We start from the raw sequence: 22,222 nt of genomic DNA on the forward strand, positions 1-22,222 counted from the left end.
GATATCTCAACAGGTAACTACATAGGATGCTGGAGAGGCCAAAGGAGGGTGTCCATACTTCACCAGGGAAAGTGGAATGCCAAGGAAAGCTCTGAGTTGGTGACGGGTGAGCTGAGTCTCAGAGAATGGGTGAACATGCTCAGCCAAAGCAGAGAGGAGGTCTCCAGGAAACAGGACAGGTAAGGACTCATGTGCTTGGAGATACGCAGATAGCGTGGACTCACGAGCAAGTCTGGACAAGCCATCTGTGGTTTATCGTGACAACTCTGCACTGTGGAGAGAGCCTGTGGGTTGAAGAGTGGCTGAGGGGTGGGTGGGCTACATACAGGTGGGCAGGAAGCTATTTCAACAGTGGAGAAGTGGAAGAAGACAAGCCAGGCCCAAAGGTCTGGAGTGGACGCTGGGATGAGAGAGGTGGCAGAGTCAAAGGTGACCCTGGTTTCCAGCTTGGGTGCCACGCACAACAGGAACCATGACGAGGAGAGGAGCTCAGTTTGGGGTATGAGCCAGGCAGAGAATGTCCAATATGGTTTGGATTTGGAGCTAAAGGGACAGTTTGGATTGGAGAAAGAAATCTGGGAATAGTCTATGCTCAAGACATTAGAATCTGAGGTTGGAGAGATGAGAATAGCAGCACTTCCTGGGCAGGTGTAGGGTCAGAGAGGGTCAGCCAGACATAGGAGAATCAGAGGATGCTGCCCGGTAAGTGTGTCTTATTCTTTCTCTGACCCGTGTCCCCTCTCCAGTCTCCCCAAAGCCCTGATTTCAATTTTCCAAGCTGTGTGGTTGAGGGGAGGAGACTTTTTTGGGGGGATCTGATGACGGTTCACCAGTGGATGGGTAAACTGAGATATTCTGATCCAAATGAATTTCAGGACATTTGCTGGGAGTCCTATGCCTCTGGACTTGAACCAGGAGACACACGGATTTAGGAATTGTTGGCAGTCATCTCGAGACCACACAGGGAGAGTAAAACTTAGGATGGAGCCCCCAAAGGAGGCAAGAAATTAGGCTGCTGGTAACATCAAGGTCCAGGACCAACCTGGGCCACCTTCAGCTTCAGCGTTAGGAGAGCAACACATTTCCTTTATTGTTGAACCAGCTTGTCGTTTCTGATTTTGCAACCAAAACTTTCTAGCTGATATACCCATCACGAAAGCCAAATAAATTGAGAAGGTTTTCTTTACGGTCAAATGTCCGAGAGAGAGAGAGAAGACGAGCAGCTAGGTCATCCACGACCTTGGCTGGAGCGTTTGCAGTGGACACAGCATGTGAAAGTGGAGAGAACTAGAGGTCTGGAGGTGGACACACTGCTTCTTTCCCCAGCAGTGTGCTCTCCTGGGCCTCAGCTGTGAAATGGGGCTACACCCCACTCACTGGCCCCGGGAGGATTAAAGGAGACCACCCAGCATCTGGCAGAGCTCACTGCACGGTGTGGCAGGGACAGAAGTCAGGCTGTCCCGGGCTGAGAGTGTAAGAAATGAGGAAACGGGACAATAAACAGACTAGTCTTTCAAGGAGGTAAACAGAGAACAAACAGCCCCCAAACAAGAAGTTACGCTCAACTGCCCTCCAACAGACAAGAATCAAAGCACTGAGACGTCGAGAGACAGACTCACACTCAGTGGGCAGGAATGAAACTGGTTCTCTCTGGATAGCAGTTTCACAGTCTCTACATAAAGTTTACTGACCACTATCTCTGACTCGGTACTCCTCTGCTAAGAACTCACTGTGCAGTTCCACTTCACAGGTATGGAAGGACAGACCTGTCCACATTTTTTGCAGCAATGTTTGTAATAGCAAAATTTTGGTCTAAATGTCTACCAGTAGCTACTGATGTGTTGTTCAGTTACTCAGTCGTCTATGTGACCCCATGGACTGTAGTCCACTAGGCTCCTCTGTCCATGGGATTCTCCAGGCAAGAATACTGGAATCTCCTCTAGAGAATCTTCCCGACCCAGGGATCGAACCCGCATCTCCTGCACTGAAGGCAGATTCTTTACCATTTGAGCCACCAGGGAAGCCCTGGGTACTGATTAGACGGTGGTCATTTCTACAATGGAATACAATGCAGTCACTAAAAAGAACTCATGTCTAAAGAATAGTGATAAATGAAAACATCTGCAAAGAATAGTATGACCCTACCTGCAAGACAATATGCACAGTGCACCTGAGTTTGCCTGGAGGATTCTGGTGTGGCCTTGGAGAAACAAATGGCTGGTTCTCTCTGGGGCATTGGACTGGGTGTCAGAAAACTCACCTCTCAGAGAGACACTCTTGTGGAGCTCTCCTTGTTCCTTCTCATGGCATGTGATTTTTTTCTTGGCATGTGTTACATTTGTAAAATTTTCTAAAATTTGGCTAAAAGATTTGAAGGGGGATGATGGCTAAAGGAGTTCAGGATCGAGGGTGTGTGTATGAGACAGAAATGAGCGGAGCAGAGAAGGGACTGTGGCCTGTTGGTGCACACCTGCTGTGACGCCCTCGGGGCAGCCAAGGTGTGGGTTCAAGGCCTGACCACACCGCCCACCAGCCCATGCTTGTATGCTGGTGGCAGTGTCTGCAGGTGAGACACAGATGTTGCTGACACCGGATGACAGTGATACGCCAGCTCCACAGGGTGGACAGAGGACACTGACCTTGAACGAGTGCACACCTGGTCGGCGGAAGCAGGTATGGTGACCCCGCCCTCTGCACCTGCGGGCTGCATGCACCCCCTGCGACTCTGCCCCCATGACATCCAGTCGGCTCCTTGACACCCCTGCTCCAGGGCCCCGGCTCAGGAGCTGTTTTCCTGGCTGCCGCCAGGTTAGGCAGATGATCCCCACTGTGTGCCATGGGGCCAGGTCCAGCCACGTCTGAAGCTCACTTCTGAGCTTCTGACTTCTAACCCGTCTCACTGCTGATGTCCTGCAAGGGGCGGGGCTTGTCAAGGGCACCAGCTTGTCACCTCATCATTGCAGGATCATTGACTGAGCACCTGAGCACCGGGCAGGCTGCCAGCGATCCAGGGAGACAAGAGGCTGGGGAGGGCGGCAGGCAGGTTAGGGTCACAAGATGCGGTGTGTGTGTGTGTGTGTGCAGGGTCAGGGGACCTGGGCTCTCCACTGGGGAGACAGGAGAAGCCCCTCGCCTCCAGGGCAAAGCCAAGCTCTGAGACAAAAGGCAAAAGGTAAGTGACCAAGGTAGAAAGAAACAAAGACGGAGGGAAGGCAGGAAGTGTGAGGGGACGGGGCAGCAGAGTCCAGAAGGGTCCCCTGGGCCAGGCCACAAAGGCCCCACCCCACAGGCTCTGGGGCCTCAGGGGACCATGCGCGGGGTCTCCCCCTCAGGTGTTCTGACCTGCGGCCCCAGGATTAGAGCGAGAGGTCCACAGCCATTGCAGGAAACCTCCCTGGGAGTTACTTCATTTCTGCGATCATGTGTTCACTAGAAATATACTTCAGTGTCTATCACATTTTGGCCCTGGATTACCGGCGGGTACTTAACAACAGCCGTTTGATTTAGAAATTCTGATGATCTGAAACATTACTGGTAGATTTTTGTTCCTTTTTTTTGGCCAAGCTACACAGCTTACAGGTTCTTACTTCCCTGATCAGGAATGGAACCTGGGCCCTCTGCAGTGAGAGCGCAGAGTCCCAACCACCGGACCACCAGGGAAGTCCCTGGTAGATTTTTAAACCAAACATTTTCTGTTAAGCTTTAAACTAAGAACTCTGAGATTTCAGGTCTGAAAGCATTTACCTTAAGCTTTGGTGGTTAAATTTTGGTAGTAGTTAAAAACTCAGTTGGGGCCCCCTCGGTTAACAATTACTCAGATCATTTTAGACCCTCTAAGGTGAGACTAAGAGGAAAGAAGAGAGTTTTCCCAAGTTACATGCTGGGAAACAAGGAGAAAACATGAAAGTGATTCTTTTTAGCTCTACTTTTTAAGATCTGAGATTCTGCTTTTACTGACTAATGAAAGGAAAAGCCAAGATGAATAACAGGAAAGGACGTATTACGAAATAGACATATAAAATTTAATCCCTTTGGTTTAAAATACATCTTCAATTATACAATTAAGACAAAATCAATTTCATAAAACAAAATACAAAATATTGTTATATGACCCGTGTCCCATAACATCTTATCTTAGAAAGCCAGCAATTAAGTTCACATACTTCATTAGAATATTTTAATGGAAGAATGTAACTATCAATCCTATGTATACAAATAGCCTATTCTACTTCCCTGAACCTAAAGATACCTGCGATTTTTATTTCCATTACAAAATTACACTCTTTAGTATTTTTATATATTTAAACACGTATAAAAATGTTCCCCATAGTAATACAGTCTCATAAACTCATGAATGCTTTTTAGAACTGTTAGCATACAAGACAATCAAAGCCTGGAGGTTCTGAAACGTGATAAAACAGAAGTCACTTCCTGTAGCTCAGAGATCTGGAAGTACTCCGTCCCGAGTTGCATCTCCTGGTTCACGGTGACGACAGTATGTGCCATGATCACCGTGTTTATGCCCGCGGTCGGGGACGCCTGACTGATGCTAGCAGACACAGCAGACGTGAGCTGCGGTAGTGCTTTTTCCTTTACTTCATTTGTTAAACAGTGCAGATTTCCAAATAACAACCTTCTCAAGAGCGTGCAGCATCTCTGTCATCTGAGGTTTTGCTATGCTACAGAATGGTGGCTGTGTTTGGGAAAACCCAGAGAAAGCTTGTGAGTGGGATTCACTAAGCACAGCATGCTACCTGCTGGGTGTACGTGGTCTGAAATAACTTATCCTCTCAAGAAAGTCCTTAGGGTAGACCTCATCGCGTCTCTTCACTGTATGTACAGACACCACACATATATATTATCTATTTATATAAGACAGGTATGTACACATTTACAGACACAGGCCTTCAAGACGTATTGCACTTACACACACGCAGCTTTAGCCTGACGGAGGCGCACTGTCACCGTTCGCGTTCTTCATAATAGAGGCAGTTGATATGTTCAAGACAGTCGCAAAGGAAGATTTCGGTAACCTGCCCTGTTGGAGTAAACACGTACTGGGGAATGAGAGGCCGAGGAGAGAGGGCACCCCTGTCTGGTGGGGGCACCGTGCCCATGACCTGAGGCGGTCAGAGTCACACCGAGTCTGACCTGCACCGTGCTGAAGAGACAGTTCCATAAATAATGTAGCAGATATCCTAAAGGTTCCCAGGTAACCTAGCAAATCTTGGAACAAAGTTTCCACTTTTAATCCTAAGTATTTATAGCAGAAAATTCAAATATGCTTTCTGGGGTCATCTGAAAAACGTCAATGCAATACATTCAATGCTATCTCCAAGCCAAAAGCAGTGCCACCTCCAACTTCCACTGACATCCACCCACATTTGGAAGGTGGCCGACTGGCAAACCTGTGGCCTGCCAACCCCAAAGGCCCAGGTGACAGCTTCGCTGAGCTTGCTGGGAGTCGTGGGCGGGGCGTCCTCAGATCTCAGTGAGGGTGAGCTTGAACGATCCCCCGGACTCTTCCATCTGCAGCTGGAAGGTGTCTTCGTTGGAGTAATGCTTCACGATATTGTCATCCATGTTCACCAGGATCCTGGAAAAGGGAGACGAGACAGGCCTGCTCACTCCTACCCATTCTGCAGTCACACCCAAACTCCACAGCTAGCGCTGCCAGTTGCTAGCTGTGCCACGTGAGGCGAACTAGTTACACTCCCTATGCCTCACTTTCCTCATCTGTGAAATGGGTATAATAGTAGGGTCAATCTTACACGGTTGTTGTAGGGATGAAATGAGGAGCTTGGGTAAAGCACTTCACATGCAGGGTGTACGATAAAGAAAACACAGTAGCTGAGTTATTATTTCAGTGTGCAGTAATCATTCAATAAACAGTACTTATTACAGTGAACAAAGTACGTCTACAGAAGCAGCACATGGTCCAGCTACAGAAGGTACATCAGTCAAGTCAACCTACGCGATGGAAGCCACAGCTCCCTGACGACTATTTTCCCCAGTGAGTTACCCTCAAAGTTTAGCCAATCTACTATCAAGGCCAACCCTTCCCACTAGGCCCATCAGGGACATTCCACGTGCTTTAGAATTAAGCCGAAAAATGCTTACTCTGTACCCTGCTTACCCATGCCAAACAGTACTGACACTTAAGTACAGTTCTAAAAATATTAACTTCTGAACAAAGAAGCAACATTCCATGACTGAAAACATGACTCAGGGCAGGAGGGTGGAGGGAGATGGAGCAAAGGCTTTGATGTTGGTCAAAACAGAACCTGAAGCTTGGCCTTGGCACTAAGCTGACCTTGATCCTGGAAAAGCTTCCTAGGCTCTCTGGGGCTCGGCTGCCTCATCCAGAAACTGAGTAGTAACCCCTGTCTTAGAGTAATGGTAACATGAGAATTAAGTAACACACGTGTGCCTGGTCCAGCACCCGACTCATGATGGGGGCTCAATAAATGGGGCAGCGACTGTTGTCAGCCTTGGAAAATTTTATCATGCGCTCTGGAATTTGGAGCCACTGCACTGCTGCCAAGCATGGGAGAAGCAAAGGTTCTACTCAGAAAAAATCCACAAAGATGCCCTAGAAAAATAAATCAACTTTATGTGGATAATCTAGTATGAAAAACTGTATTTTTGACTGATATTTCTATAACTGGTTCTTGACTGGGCACAAATTCAGGTGGATGAAAGTAATTTTCTATGACACTGACATTACTCAGAGAGGCTGTTCTATGAAACTGACATCACTGAGAGGGGCTGTGCTATAACACTGACATCACTCAGAAGGGTTGTTCTATGACACTGACACCACTCAGAGGGGTTGTTCTATAACACTGACATCACTCAGAGGGTTTGTTCTATGACACTGACATCACTCAGAGAGGTTGTTCTAAAACACTGACATCACTCAGATGGCCTGCTCTATGACAGTGACATCACTCAGAGGGGCTGTGCTATAACACTGACATCACTCAGAGGGGTTGTTCTATGACACTGACATCACTCAGAGGGGCTGCGCTATAACACTGACATCACTCAGAGGGGTTGTTCTATGACACTGACATCACTCAGAGAGGTTGTTCTAAAACACTGACATCACTCAGAGGGCCTGCTCTATGACAGTGACATCACTCAGAGGGGCTGTGCTATAACACTGACATCACTCAGAGGGGCTGTGCTATAACACTGACATCACTCAGAGGGGTTGTTCTATGACACTGACATCACTCAGAGGGGCTGTGCTATAACACTGACACCACTCAGAGAGGTTGTTCTATGACACTGACATCACTCAGAGGGGTTGTGCTATAACACTGACATCACTGAGAGGGGCTGTTCTATGACACTGACATCACTCAGAGGGGCTGTGTTATAACACTGACATCACTCAGAGGGGCTGTGCTATGACACTGACATCACTGACAGGGGCTGTGCTATGACACTGACATCACTCAGAGGGGCTGTGCTATGACACTGACATCACTCAGAGAGGTTGTTCTAAAACACTGACATCACTCAGAGGGGCTGTGCTATGACACTGACATCACTCAGAGGGGCTGTGCTATGACACTGACATCACTCAGAGGGGCTGCTCTATGACACTGACATCACTCAGAGGGGCTGTGCTATAACACTGACATCACTGAGAGGGGCTGCTCTATGACACTGACATCACTCAGAGGGGCTGCTCTATGACACTGACATCACTCAGAGGGGCTGCTCTATGACACTGACATCACTCAGAGGGGTTGTTCTATGACACTGACATCACTCAGAGGGGCTGTGCTATAACACTGACATCACTCAGAGGGGTTGTTCTATGACACTGACATCACTCAGAGGGGCTGCTCTATGACACTGACATCACTCAGAGGCTCTAAGGCTGCCAGTCAGCACTCACCCTTTTTTACACTTCTTGAAGATTTTCCCAATCTTTTCTTGGGGAACATCATATTTGTCAGAGATCTAAAAGAACAAAACAAAAATAATATTACAAAGTTGTGTGTTCATGACTTGACAAAACAAATACATTCATACAGTGGTATAGACACTTAGCTTTCTGTTTCTCACATCTGCACACACAAAGACGAGGGCCTATCTGTCCTGGGGAGCGGGGGCTACCCGCCTTTGGAGAGAGCTGGAATCAGGGGTCTGTTGCTTCCCAAAGTCACAGGTGTCACAACTCTATTATATGGCCATGGTGTTTTGAAATTAATACCTTACAGAGCAGTGTTAGGTTTACAGAGAAAGTACAGAGCTGCTCTCTCCACCCAAAATCCAAGTGCTGCACTTGTCCTGTCTGAGGAGCAAACGCTGCTGCAGCAAGAAAACTAAAGTCCTCCATCCACCTCTCTGAGCTGGGAGCTCCACGCATGTTGACATCCATGTGTGTTCCTCTCTGAGCTGTGTGCTTCAAGCGTGCTGACGTCCACATGGGCCCCTCTCTGAACTGGAAGCTCCATGCATGTTGACATTCACGTTGGCCCCTCTCTGAGCTGTGTGCTCCAAGTGCTGATGTCCACGTGGGCCCCTCTCTGAGCTGGGAGCCCCATGCGTGTTGACATCCATGTGGGCCCCTCTCTGAGCTGGGAGCTCCATGCGTGTTGACATCCACGTGGGCCCCTCTCTGAGCTGGGAGCTCCATGTGTGTTGACATCCACGTGGGCCCCTCTCTGAGCTGGGAGCTCCATGCGTGTTGACATCCACGTGGGCCCCTCTCTGAGCTGGGAGCTCCATGCGTGTTGACATCCATGTGGGCCCCTCTCCGAACTGCAGGCTCCATGCATGTTGACATCCATGTGGGCCCCTCTCCAAACTGCAGGCTCCATGCGTGTTGACGTCCACGTGGGCCCCTCTCTGAGCTGGGAGCTCCACGCATGTTGATATCCATGTGTGTTCCTCTCTGAGCTGTGTGCTTCAAGCGTGCTGACGTCCACATGGGCCCCTCTCTGAACTGGAAGCTCCATGCATGTTGACATTCACGTTGGCCCCTCTCTGAGCTGTGTGCTCCAAGTGCTGATGTCCACGTGGGCCCCTCTCTGAGCTGGGAGCTCCACGCATGTTGATATCCATGTGTGTTCCTCTCTGAGCTGTGTGCTTCAAGCGTGCTGACGTCCACATGGGCCCCTCTCTGAACTGGAAGCTCCATGCATGTTGACATTCACGTTGGCCCCTCTCTGAGCTGTGTGCTCCAAGTGCTGATGTCCATGTGGGCCCCTCTCTGAGCTGGGAGCCCCATGCGTGTTGACATCCATGTGGGCCCCTCTCTGAGCTGTGTGCTCCATGCATGTTGACGTCCACGTGGGCCCCTCTCCGAGCTGCAGGCTCCATGCATGTTGACATCCACGTGGGTCCCTCTCTGAGCTGTACACTCCAAGTGTGCTGATGTCCACATGGGTCCCTCTCTGAGCTGTGAGCTCCAAGCATGCTGACGTCCACATGGGCCCGTCTCCGAGCTGCAGGCTCCATGAGTGTTGACAAGCATCCTGTCTAGGCACTTTACTCAACGCACAAAGGCCTCACTCTGGAGTGAGACACGCCTAAACGGCGTCAGTTCTGACTCAGTTTCCACTGGCAGGTGACTGTTCTAACCCTCGGCCTCCTCTCAACAGGAAAGAGAGACCCTCACCTCACATACCCCACGACTGTCGTGGGATTAAGGCATGTCCAGCACAAAGCAGGAGTTCATTTCAGATACAGACTCACCGGAAGGAAGGAACTGATTCCCCAGCTCAGAAGGCACATCCTCGCCGGGGGCGGAGCCTGTCCGGAGGGCAGTGGTCTCTGGCTGAGGCGTGGCCGCGGGCCCCACTCCCGGCCCCCCCCCCCGCCCCCGACCAGGGGCGTGGGGTCCACACGGTGCAGTGAGCTCTGGAGGTTTCCTCTCAGGCACGGAGCGGTCTGCACAGGGAGGGGACAGCTACTCCAAGGACCAGGGGCTGATTCAATCTAGGTCAGACACTGTTACCTGAGGAACTATCCAGACCGCTCCCACCCAGGGGTCACTGCCCTGCCCACCCTCGATCTGAAGAGCACGGCTCTGCGCGGCCCTGAAATCGGGGCCACAGAAGACCGGCCTGCAGATCACTTTCAATCTAACAAAGATATACCGTACACATCGAACCACATCCCAGCTGCCAGCATACACGTTCACCTCTTTTCTGTACCACTGGATGCTCACTGTGTTTATGAAACCCCCAGCCCAGGAGATGGGAGGCTGGGATGAACTCTTTAAGCGCTGTGAATGAATTATATTTGGCATAGCGAGTCCCAGTCTTTTCCACACTCTCCTCTCTCTCCATCATCAAGAAGTGAGGAAGGGCTGTCAGGAGACAAGGAAGCCGGAGGAACAGGGAGAAGTCACAGGAAGCTGAATGACCCAGAGCAGAGGGCGACAGGTGGCACTGGGCGCCGCTGGCTGAGGTGCAGGGGAGGAGCCGCGGTGACACCCCGTTCCCAGAGACTGAGCGACAGCACCCCCTGGCTGCCATCCCCTGCACTGCCTTAGTTCTCCCCGTAGCATCCAACAGTTCAATTCAGTTCAGTCGCTCAGTCGTGTCTGACTCTTTGTGATTCCCATGGATTGTGGCACACCAGGCTTCCCTATCCATCACCAACTCCCGAAACTTACTCAAACTCATGCCCGTCGAGTTGGTGATGCCATCCAATCATCTCATCCTCTGTCGTCCCCTTCTCCTCCTGCCTTCAATCTTTCCCAGCTTCAGGGTCTTTTCAAATGAGTCCGTTCTTTGCATAAGGTAGCCAAAGTATTGGAATTTCAGCTTCTGCACCAGCCCTTCCAAAGAATATTCAGGACTGATTTCCTGCAGGATGGACTGGTTGGATCTCCTTGCAGTCCAAGGGACTCTCAAGAGTCTTCTCCAACATCACAGTTCAAAAGCATCAATTCTTTGACATTCACCTTTCTTTATAGTCCAACTCTCACACCCATACATGATCACTGGAAAAACCATAGCCTTGACTAGATGGAGCTTTGTTGGCAAAGTAATGTCTCTGCTTTTCAATATGCTGTCTAGATTAGTCATAACTTTTCTTCCAAGGAGCAAGCATCTTTTAATTTCACGGCTGCTGTCACCACAGTGATTTTGGAGCCTCAAAAAATAAAGTCTCTCACTGTTTCCACTGTTTCCCTATCTATTTGCCATGAAATGATGGGACCAGATGCCATGATCTTAGTTTTCTGAATGTTGAGCTTTAAGCCAACTTTTTCACTCTCGTCTTTCACTTTCATCAAGAGTCTCTTTAGTTCTTCTTCGCTTTCCGCCACGAGGGTGGTGTCATCTGCATATCTGAGGTGACTGATATTTCTCCCCGCATCCATCAGTGCTACCTGGCAAATTACACGGTGGCCTCTGCCGATTTCACTGTAGCCATCTTCCTAACCAGAACGTAAACTCCATTCAGCACTGGGTCACGTACTCCTGTATCTCCAGTGCCAAGAACAGTGCCTGGCACAAAGTAGGCCCTTCACAAACGTTTGTCAAATGAATTCTACATTCAGCAGTAGTCAGGGGAAACCTGCTTCCAGCCGAGTTATGGACTCACTTTGAGCTCAAAGATTACAATGATTTATAGGGGCCCGCGGTGGATACATATCAAGACACAGTGCTGATCCCTCGAATTTCACTCTGGGGCAAAGCCAAAACAGGGATCAGCCTGGCACCCTTCTCGTGTCTCTATGATGTCCCCAAGGGCAGGCTGGGGTCAGTGTGCTCTTGGGCCATTTGCTGAGATGCTGCGGCAAAAGGATCTCCGAGCCATTGAAGTTGTACGGGCCCCTTCTCAAGCTAGACATGCAGGTGATCAGAAGTGTGCAGCTAGTGACTTCACTTTAAATCACCTGGCTGTGGTCACCTCTGGTCACAATTCTGCCTTTTCACAATTTGGCTTCAGGTAAGATCTTGACACGAATTCAGTCATTCCCCAAGATCAGGAGTTCCAAAAAAAAAAAGGAGTTCCAAAGGCCGATGAAGGAGCCACTGTTTCATGTGTCAAGTTTTTAAGATTTTGATAGAAATAATTTTTTGTTGGCTTCTAAATAGTCTGTTAAGTGGCAATCTCTTTTTAACCAAGCACAGGAAAGTTAAACCATTCCAAGGGTCGTTACAAATCCACTCAGTTCAGTGGACTAGACGCTGGTGGGTGATTACTACCTACCAATGGGTGCGCTGGGCACAGTGGTGTGAGGTAGGCACAGCCCTGCAACTGCCGAAGACTAAGTTCTGGGGCGGGGGGAGGCGGGGGTGGGTCAGGGTGAAACGTGGCACGTGCCTCAGCCACAGACAAGGTGCTGGGACTCAGGAAAGGCTTCAGCACCACCAAGGAACCCGGACGGGCTGGTAAAATTTGTTCTGATCGAATTCTGTGCAAGTAAGAGGATTACGAAGTTCCTACTACTTACAGCTTCCATCAGGCCTTTCAAGGATGGAGTCTTGAGCATCAGGGCATCGAAGACTTCTTCTGACTCCTTCCGCACGTAGAGCAGCACTGATCCCCAGTGGGGAAGAAGGAGGGAAAAGTGTAATTCATTGATAGGAGCAAAACAAGAAAACGGATTGTGGGTATTGGGAAAAATAAAAAGAGAGGTCCACATTAAGGACAGCAAACATGAAACAATATAAACTCTGTCTCAAGGAACACAGCTTTCAGCTTCTTTTTAACTCTGCTGGAAGTCCCAGCTCAAGCCAGGAGGAGCTGCTCTGATGGAGAAACACTCAAGGGAAGTCAACACTGATGAGGTCTGTTTGAGGAATTCATGCTTTGGCTGGATTCAGAGCTCACTTCCCACTGAAAACTCCCACTATGAAACGTAAACCAACGCACCTCTCTTTGGTTCCTCTACCCGGGTCAGCTTAGCAGGAGGCGGGATCACAAAGTCGTCTTCCGTGCTGTACGGCCCCCTCTTCAAGCTGGACCTGCAGGTGATCCAAGGTGGGCAATTAGTGACTTCACTTTCAATCACTTGCAGAAACAAAAGGAGTTTCCAGGTGTTACCACTGGATTTTACATTTAAAACGCCCTTCGTTTTAAAATGGGCCAGGCCTATTTTGTGGATGAAAATCTGGGGCTCAAGGGAAGAAGCTGACTGAGCCGGGCTCGTGTGACTGAATGGCAGAGGGGGCCACACGCTCAGAAGCCTGCAGGACACCCTGCTGCTCTCACATGGCTCCAGCTGCCCTCTCGGGAAGGGGGTTTCTCTTCAGGAAAAAAAAACTTATGAAGGAGGTGGGATGTGAGATGCGTGTGAAGGTGGTTAACAGAGGAGAGAGCACGTCAAAAGAGGGAGGGTGTGTGAGCGGGAAAACGCTCAGCCACACTGGCTGAGACAGAGAGTCCCGAGGAAGATGAATTGAATCCAGAAAACCTCAATCACTCAGCTCTCGGGAGGCTTAAGACTTTTATGTTGCAGTGATCAGGGTGTGGCAGAGACTGGAGCGGACACCAGGATCCATGAGCAGAAGACAAATGGGAAGACTCTGGAGACAACCACAGCACCAAACCCCAGAGGATCGGAAAAAATACAGCAGTGTCAGCGGAAATACAAAGGGAGGGGAAATATTTCCAGTTGCATATGAAGAAAGAAGGGCTTCCCTGATAGCTCAGTTGGTAAAGAATCCGCCTGCAATGCAGGAGACCTTGGTTCAATTCCTGGGTTGGGAAGATCCCCTGGAGCAGGGATAGGCTACCCACTCCAGTATTCTTGGGCTTCCCTGGTGGCTCAGCTGGTAAAGAATCCACCCTCAGTGCGGGAGACCTGGGTTCAATCCCTGGGTTGGGAAGATCCCCTGGGGAAGGGAAAGGCTACCCACTCCAGTATTCTGGTTTGGAGAATTGCATGAACTACAGTCCATGGGGTCACAAAGAGTCGGACACAATGAGTGACTTTCATGAAGAAAGAAGTGAGAGACCGGTGGGACTGGCTATCAAAGGCACAAGTCACAGTGAGCTCACTGTTGGGAGGTTCAGTGAGTGAGCAAGAAAATAATGAAAAAAAAAAAAAAACAAACCCAAAAAACTGAAAATGAAGTAAGTGCGAGCTTCTGAGCCGAACCATCACTTTAAGAATAGCAGCTGGACCTTAACATGCTGTCTCAGCTTCCAGCACAGAACAGGTCTCCAATGAAAGCACTTGCAGGACTCAGGTCTGAGAACACGAGTTAGAGAGGCTGCGGAAAGTCTGCCTTCCGCGAGGCCCGTGACCCATTTGGGTGGGTGTGGGGAGCCAGGATGGCTCACAGAAGGTGACCAGACCCTCGCCTGGTGGAGTGCTGGGCGGGAGGGCTGCCGGCGAGGCTGAGAAGGGTACCCCTGGGAGCAGGGGGCATTGACACCATCACAGCAACCAGCACACCCAGGGGCCTCCTCCGGCTTTCCGAAGCTCGATCTCCACAAGGAATCTGGGTTTCTTAGAGCAGAGGCTGATTTCGGGGCCGGAGTAGGGCAGAAAAACAAGTGCCTGGTAGACGCCATGCCTGAAGGTGAGGAAGTGCTGGAGCAGTGAGGGCAGAAGGGTTGAGCCGGAGAGATCCAGGAGCAAGTGAGAGGGACCCCGCTGGCTCTGGGACCACGTGAGCAGAGTAAATGACGATGACAAATCACAGCGTATTAAATACAATGGGAAACCACAAGCCCATGCAGATATAATGCAAATGAGAAATTAACAGCTTGACAAGGAGTGAGATGTTTACAAAGCACCTCCCCTCAAAACACCTACAAGAGGAGAAAGAGTTTCACTACACAGCAGAGAAGCCTGGCAGAGCCTGCCTGAATCAAGTGACCAGAGCGAACATCACCAGCAGGGGTGCCCTGAAAACACGTGTCCCCGACAAGACACGCTGAGAGCAGGGCCTCGTCTGTGCCAGTCCTGCCCAGATGCATCATCCACCCCAAGAGGAAACCATGGACAGATCCAGACAGAGGGATAGCCTACAAAACGGCGGGAGTGTGACCTGCAGAAGCATTAGCTCAGGAAAGCCAAGGAGAGGCGGAGGCTGTTCCCAGTGGAAGGAGATTCAGGAGCCAGGACAGCAAAAGACCCTGTGTGAGACTGAAAGGGACCCTTTTCTGCCATAAAGTATGTTTTTGGAACAATTAGCAAAGCCTGGACTGGCTGGTACCATGCTAAGGCCTTGATGTCAACATTCTGACTGTGTTATGCAGGGGAACATCCTCATTTGTGGAAACATACAAACCTAGACAGAGTATTAAAAAGCAGAGACATCATTTTTGCCTACAAAGGTCTGCCTAGTCAAAGTTATGGATTTTCCAGTCATGTATGGATATGAGAGTTGGACTATAAGGAAAGCTGAGCACCAAAGAATTGATGCTTTTTGAACTGTGGTGTTGGAGAAGACTCTTGAGAGTCCCTTGGACTGCAAGGAGATCAAACCAGTCTATCCTAAAGGAAATCAGTCCTGAATGTTCATTGAAAGGACTGATGCTGAAGCTGAAGCTCCAACACTTTGGCCACCGGATTCAAAGAACTGACTCACTGGAAAAGACCCTGATGCTGGGAAAAGATTGAAGGCAGGAGGAGAAGGGGACGACAGAGGATGAGATGGTTGGATGGCATCACTGACTCAATGGACATGAGTTTGAGCAAGCTCCGGGAGTTGGTGATGGACAGGGAGGCCTGGCGTGCTGCAGTCCATGGGGTCGCAAAGAGTCGGACACGACTGAGCAACTAACAACCACCACCACCAAGGACTCAGGGGCACTGGGTCACTGCCAGCAACTTACTCGCCAGTGGCTCAGGAAAAAGTGAGTTCTTTGTACTGTAATTATTCTAGAGGTTTGAGAATGTTTCAAAATAAAAAGTTTAGTAAAACAAAACATAAACCTTACCCTTCACCCTCCAATTCTTCTGAGGCAATGGGAAGGACCTAAGACCAAGGGAAAAAAAAAGATTGTTTTTCAAGCATATGCTAAAGTATTTCAGACCTTAAACAAATTATTCCTAAAACGAAAGTAATTTGGAATGTAAATCTCACACAAAATCCGTTAGCCTTATTCAATGACCAGATTCTTAAAGATGTCTTGAACTCCTCCAGTTCAGGAGCTGGCAAACTGCAGCCCATGAACCGAGTCTGACCTGACGCCCATTTATGTAAATACAGTATTTACTGGTGCACGGCCACGCCCATTCCTGGCGCAGTGCTTAAGGTGATTTTGGCCCCGCAACAGCAGACACAAGTCACAACAGATAGCCTTCAACCCCAAAAAGCCTAAAATGTTTATTCTTGGGCCCTTTACAGCACAAGATTACTGAACCCCGCTCACCCGAGACTCATGAGAAACTGAATACCCTGGCAGTGCCCTTCCTGAAGAACTCTGCAAAAACATCTGTCTGTCGGAATCTGTGTACAAAGCTCCTGGCATACGTCTCTGGGGCATCTACCTGAACTCAGGTGGAGGGCATGCTCCACTCCGCCCGAGTCCAACCTCCACTGAGCTTCTGCTCCAAGTAGAGTGTGCCTGCAGCTTTGATAAATTTCAGATTAGTGGCCAAGACACAACCAACCATGTGCCAGTGACGGTCCCCTAACTGAAACTGCGAGGAGAGTGCTCAGACATCCTTCATCCTATTAAGGCTCCCACTCCTGGTGTTCCTCTGGCTTTTCCCTCCTGTCCAGACCCATGGAAGTGAAATTCACAAGATCACAGACTCAACTCCACATGTTATCATTCCAGTGTCTTTTAAAGAGCGAAGACACCAACAGATAACATCCATACAGAATTAAGTCGGCAGGTCTGGGGCTGCGGATCCACAGCAATGATGCTTACACACACCTAACCATGAGAACGTCACGTCGCCCAAACCAGACACTCCAAAGAGCTGATCCCTAACCCTGAGCAGACCTCACCAAGCTCTGGCTTCTGTTTGCCAAAGACTCTCCTTCTGGGGCCTGTCGCCTCCTAGCAGCCACCCTGGGATCCGGGTTACCTACGTGAGCACCCCGCTGAAGGCTGGCAAAGTGCACATCGGGGATGAAGAGGACAGGCTGCGTGTCGAGATCAATGAAGGGCTTGAAAACCGTGATGTCCATGCGCTTGTGAGAGGGAAGAAGCGGCACTTTGACGTCGGAAACTGAAAAAAAAAACCAAAATAACACGAGGACACCACAGTCAACAGCTTCCATTCCCAGACTGCAGGCAGGCTACAGAGCATCTTCCTTAAGAGACTTAAATTATAGCAGAACAGCAGATACAGGTCACGCTGCCTGAAGTGCGAGAAATTACACTTAATGTGTTTGTATTTGCACTAAAATCAATCGCACATCTTACCAAAGGCGGGAGAGAAAAAGCCACGTTTAAACACAAAGACACACACACACAGAGAAAGATCCAGAACAGAGACAAAGTATGTGACTGTTTCTGCCTGAAAGGCTAAAACTTAACGATTGTATAAACATAATTTACAGGTAGTTTCACACTGGCTCTCCTCATTAGGTAATCTGTTCTGACAGCAGTGTACTCTTGACCTCAGAACAGGCACCTCAACTCCAGACCTTCATCTTCAGAACCGAACCCCAGGGAGGCGGAGAGACAACGTGACTGTCTAATTCTTTATTTACTGAATTACAGACTCCACCGTCCCCCAGCCCCCGGCCCTGAGGTGCTTAGTGATGAGCTTTCCGAGCTGCTGAGCGGCTCTCTGAAGGGACATCTCCTGAGCAGCACTGTGAGACCAGCAGCAGAGCCCGGATGGGAATGCTCAGGCCACATCTGCTGGGCGGCAACCATGCAGAGAGCAGGTGCGGCCGTCTGAGCTCCAGCTGCACAGAGCATATGCCCCAGCTCCAGGTGTGCAGAGTGCGGGCTCTTTTCCTTCTTTTTAGCTGAGAGCTACGGGATTCTGTGAATATGAATGCTGGCCATATTAAAAAGGAAAAAGAAAAAAAAAAGCTTTCCCAGTACAACGTCCAAACAGAAGCCCTATAGATTCTGCAAATGTTAAGAATATCTGACAGAAGAACACCATGCTATTTCAAATTAAGACAACCTGAATTCCAAAGGGTGTTACTATTACTCTTAAAAATCTAGGCCAGTTCCAATCTCATCATCAGCTATTCAGGTGGAACGTGTGTTATTTGTCAGGAACGGGAGCCAGCAACCTGAACCAGAACTGAGGGCCAAATCGTCTGAACTCTGGAAAAACTCAGGACTTCTTCCTGGAGCTTCCTGAGCATGACTTAGTTCAGGCCCTCGTCGGTCTTTGCTTCCTAGTTAAAGGAAGCAAAGCTATCACTTCACAGCAGTAAGAAGAAAATACCCACTACGCTAGCTTCTGTTTACAAACTTGAGTTACTGTTGGAACGAAAAGGTCTAAAACACTTGGCAGAAACACTTCTACTTACAGGCGTTCAACTGGGAGCTGGGGTCAGTGCACTTGCCTTTTCTTTTGCTTTGTTTTCGTTCTTCATCTCTGATCTTCCGTTCGGCTCCCTGGGTGGAGAGAAGACAAGACGTGGCTCTGTTTACTGACCCTCTTAAAATGCTTAGCTCTTATCCTGACCTTCAGTGGGAAAATACCTCCTCTTTGGAGATGAACTGCACTGCTTATTATACTTCTGGAGCTTATTACGGTAGTTTCCTCTAAAAAAGCCCTTTCTTAAAACTATTTTTAAACTAGAAAAAAAATCACAGGAAAACCCTTGTTTAAAAAACTGAGAGCGCAGAATTCCCTTCAACAATGGATGAGGCCAGGTCAAATGGAAGCCAAGAAAATCAGCTAATGTACTGCACACTGGCTTCAAAGACACAAGTGACTTTGCTTGCCGTCTAATAACAAGAAAATGAGAGAAAAAAATACAAGCTGGTCCCACTTTGAGTATACCGTCCTGTACGGCCAATGTGGTTACTGAAAACTGTGATTCTGTCCAAAGTCTTGGCATTGACTAAGTGATAGATCCAACCAACTATGACTCATAAGAGCAAATATTTAGCTAGAAATCTGCAGTCACTTAAAAGAAAAACTTTACTCCCAGGCTTACAAAGAGGATATACACACAGAACTACACAAAGAACAGCAGGGCTGCACGACTGGACCCACAAGTACATCAGGAACCAACGCAACCTGAAATTGAGCAAGCAAGCAAAATGGAAACAAAATTATTCGTTAGCTATTTTGCTTGACCTACTTGCATTTATTTCTAGATGGTACAGATTTGTTTACAAAATTATTCACATTCCCTGGTAGCTCCACGGTAAAGAATCTGCCTGCAATGCAGGAGATCTGGGTTCGATTGCTGGGTCGGGAAGATCCCCTGGAGAAGGTAGTGGCAATCCACTCTAGTGATTTTTGCCTGGAGAATCCCACGGACAGAGGAGCCAAGCAAGCAACAATCTATGGGGTTGCAGAGTCAGACACAACTGAGTGAATAGCACGTTTTTTTTGGTTAAAGAACTGGTTATTTATTCTTCAGTAAATACATTCCCTGATAGCAAACAGTGGCAATAAAAATCATCCAGTTGATTCGGCACGATTATACAATAAAACATTTTAAAATATGGAATGAAAAACCAGCTTCTACATTTATCGATACATCACTAATGTATCAACACACACAAACTTTCCCACCACCACTGCTAGCTGATGCAAACACTACGTCCCTGCTGGAGAAGAAGAGGCGAAGGTCACCAGGCTCCTTGCTGTTACCATCTGGGGTTGGTCTGTGTCTTGCTCAGTTCCCTCTGAGAGTCTAAAAATAACTCCATATCAAAGTCTTTGCAACCCCACGGACGGTAGCCTGCCAGGCTCCCCTGTCTGTGGGATTTCCCAGGCAAGAATACTGGAGTGGGTTGCCATTTCCTTCTCCAGGGGGATCTTCCCGACCCAGAGGTTGAACCTGCGTCTCCTGCATTAGCAGGAGGGTTCTTTACCACTGGGCCACCAGGGAAGCCCCCAGACCCGCCTAGCAGACCTGGAAGATCCAACAGAAGACCTGGAATTTGCAACTGTTTCCAAGGAGGTTTGCCAGATCTCAGGACAAGGCTCAGGAAGACTCATGGCTGACAGGCACACCCGACAGCCAGCAACGTCAAGGTCACAGCCTTTGGTGTCCTGTAAGATCCCAGGAGCCAGGAAACCCCGAGTGAGGAGGAGGATGAAACCACCGCAACAACCCAGAACTGACACGGGAATCCATGGCTAGGCTACTGAAGCCACGGTCCATGTGCTCAAAGAGCCTGTGGGAAAAACTGAACGTGGTAAGCAGAGTCTTGGAAGACATAAAATAGATCCAAACTCATCTTCCAGAGACGAAAACTACATAGGCGGGACTGTAGCAGTGTGGCCAAGGCACAGGGAAAGATGTGAGCACATGTGAAAAAAAAATTTTAATTAAATGGATAAAACTTTAACCTCTCCCTAGAATTTTTAGAAAAAGGACATGGACATAATGATCATTTTTCTTTTGGCTCTAAGAAGAATGTGGCATGAAGGAAGAAAATCCGAGTCAGGGTCAGAGACCTCTGCTCCAGAGCAGATGTGACTTACCCCCGGTTAAGATGCAGCATGTGAGAAAGCGGGGGGCAGGCGGGGGGAAACGGAGGAGGAATGAGCCCCCTAAGAGACACCCACATCTGATGCCCAGAGCCTGGGCCTCCATCGCTTCCACAGCAAGAGGAGGAGGCTGGGCTGACTGCAAGACCGGGAGAGTCACAAGTGTCCACACGGAGGAGCCAGAGGAGGAGGGGGCAGGATGGCTCGCAAGGTGGCGGGGCCACGAGCCAAGGACTGCAGGCAGCCCTAGACAGCGGAAAGGCAGGGGAACGGGTTCTCCACGAGAGACTGAAGATGGAATCAGGCTTCTGGCACCTTGACTTTTGCCCAGTAAGACTTGGGTCAGACTTCCTGACCTACAGAACTGGAAGAAGACAGACACGTGTCGTTTCAAGCCACTAATTTTGTGGTCATTTGTCAACAGCAACAACAGAAGACTAATACAACTGATAACAGCATGACGAGGCAAATGGCAGGTACTCAACATCACTGGACCTGCCCTCTGGACCTAGAAGGTCTCAGGCTCACCCCCTGGAGCCGACACAGTGCTCCGTGCACCCAAAGCACAAGTCAGGACACCAGGCCTCTGATGGCAAATTCACTTCCGGGTTCTTAGCACTTTCTAAAAAAATCTTCATAACACAGAGGTTCAAACAGGATGAAAAGAGGAGATTTTCAAGAAAAAAAAATGCAACCTGGTATTTCTGAGTGGGAAAAGTCAGAGTCATCTTCACTCTTAGTTCAGTGGACAGTTCTGCCCCGTTCTGGAGGACACCACTGTCTCCAATCCCCAGGGCACCAGGGCCTGCCAGCTTCTTTCTGAATTTAATCCAGCTGAGCGCTGCACCCGGCAAAAGTGCCCATTTCTTCTCCAGAAAACAAGGCGTCACAGCAGACAAAAGGAATGACACTGACATCATGAGGGCCCGTGCTCTTGCTTCCCACCCACCTGCTGACCTGCTGCTGTCAGCAAGAATCTGAAGCTCATCTTCCCCTTCCTTAGTGAGCTGCTGAACAACCTGCTGAACAGCCTGGAGGGAGGTGTGCCAGTGACAGCACAGACTGGGAGTCCGCGGACACAGAGCTCAGAAAGAGCTCCAACTCCAGGCCACTGCCCACAGGTCCCTGCGAGCTGAGGGCACACCCAGGACTGGGCGCACTGTCCCTGCGTCCCACCCTATCAGGCACGCCCGAAAGAACGTGCTTATCGACCCTTCTGGTTTTTCAGTCAAAAGGATAGTAGTTTTCTCCCCTGTGTAATGTGGTTTTGCATGGCTAAAACATGAACTGCTAATTTAAGATCAGCTATATTATGTGATCAGCAATATCTGCTTCAGTTCTGTTAGTTGCTCAGTAGTGTCTGACTCTTTGCAACCCCATGGATTGCAGCACGCCAGGCTTCCCTATCCATCACTAACTCCCGGAGCTTGCTCAAACTCATGTCCATTGAGTCGGTGATGATATCCAACCATCTCATCTTCTGTTGTCTCCTTCTCCTCCTGCCTTCAATCTTTCCCAGCTTCAGGGTCTTTTCCAATGAGTCAGTTCTTCCCATCAGGTGGCCAAAGTACTGGAGTTTCAGCATCAGCATCAGCCCTTCCAATGAATATTCAGCACTGATTTCCTTTAGGATAGACTGATTGGATCTCCTTGCAATCCAGGGACTCTCAAGAGTCTTCTCCAACA

The 22,222-nt window shown here is 49.1% G+C and overlaps 1 protein-coding gene across 2 annotated transcripts in view; it reads right to left on the reverse strand.

The window, feature by feature from the left end:
• Positions 1-4,000: 4,000 nt before the first annotated feature.
• The window catches only part of GRHL1 (grainyhead like transcription factor 1), a 50,738-nt gene continuing 32,516 nt past the window's right edge, over positions 4,001-22,222 (reverse strand). The window contains exons 10-16 of one of the 2 annotated variants that reach the window (XM_061433337.1): positions 18,426-18,477; positions 16,980-17,119; positions 15,877-15,914; positions 12,856-12,947; positions 12,434-12,519; positions 7,913-7,977; positions 4,001-5,596 (exon numbers count right to left, since the gene is read on the reverse strand). In XM_061433337.1, the coding sequence (XP_061289321.1) occupies positions 5,482-5,596; positions 7,913-7,977; positions 12,434-12,519; positions 12,856-12,947; positions 15,877-15,914; positions 16,980-17,119; positions 18,426-18,477 (588 nt within the window). In that variant the 3' untranslated portion in view covers positions 4,001-5,481. Of the gene's footprint in view, positions 5,597-7,912; positions 7,978-12,433; positions 12,520-12,855; positions 12,948-15,876; positions 15,915-16,979; positions 17,120-18,389; positions 18,478-22,222 lie in introns of both variants that reach the window. The other variant, XM_061433336.1, reaches the window with a different exon arrangement.

This window comes from Bos javanicus, chromosome 11, assembly GCF_032452875.1.
Source record: "Bos javanicus breed banteng chromosome 11, ARS-OSU_banteng_1.0, whole genome shotgun sequence".
In the NCBI taxonomy this organism is placed as follows: Eukaryota; Metazoa; Chordata; class Mammalia; order Artiodactyla; family Bovidae; genus Bos; species Bos javanicus.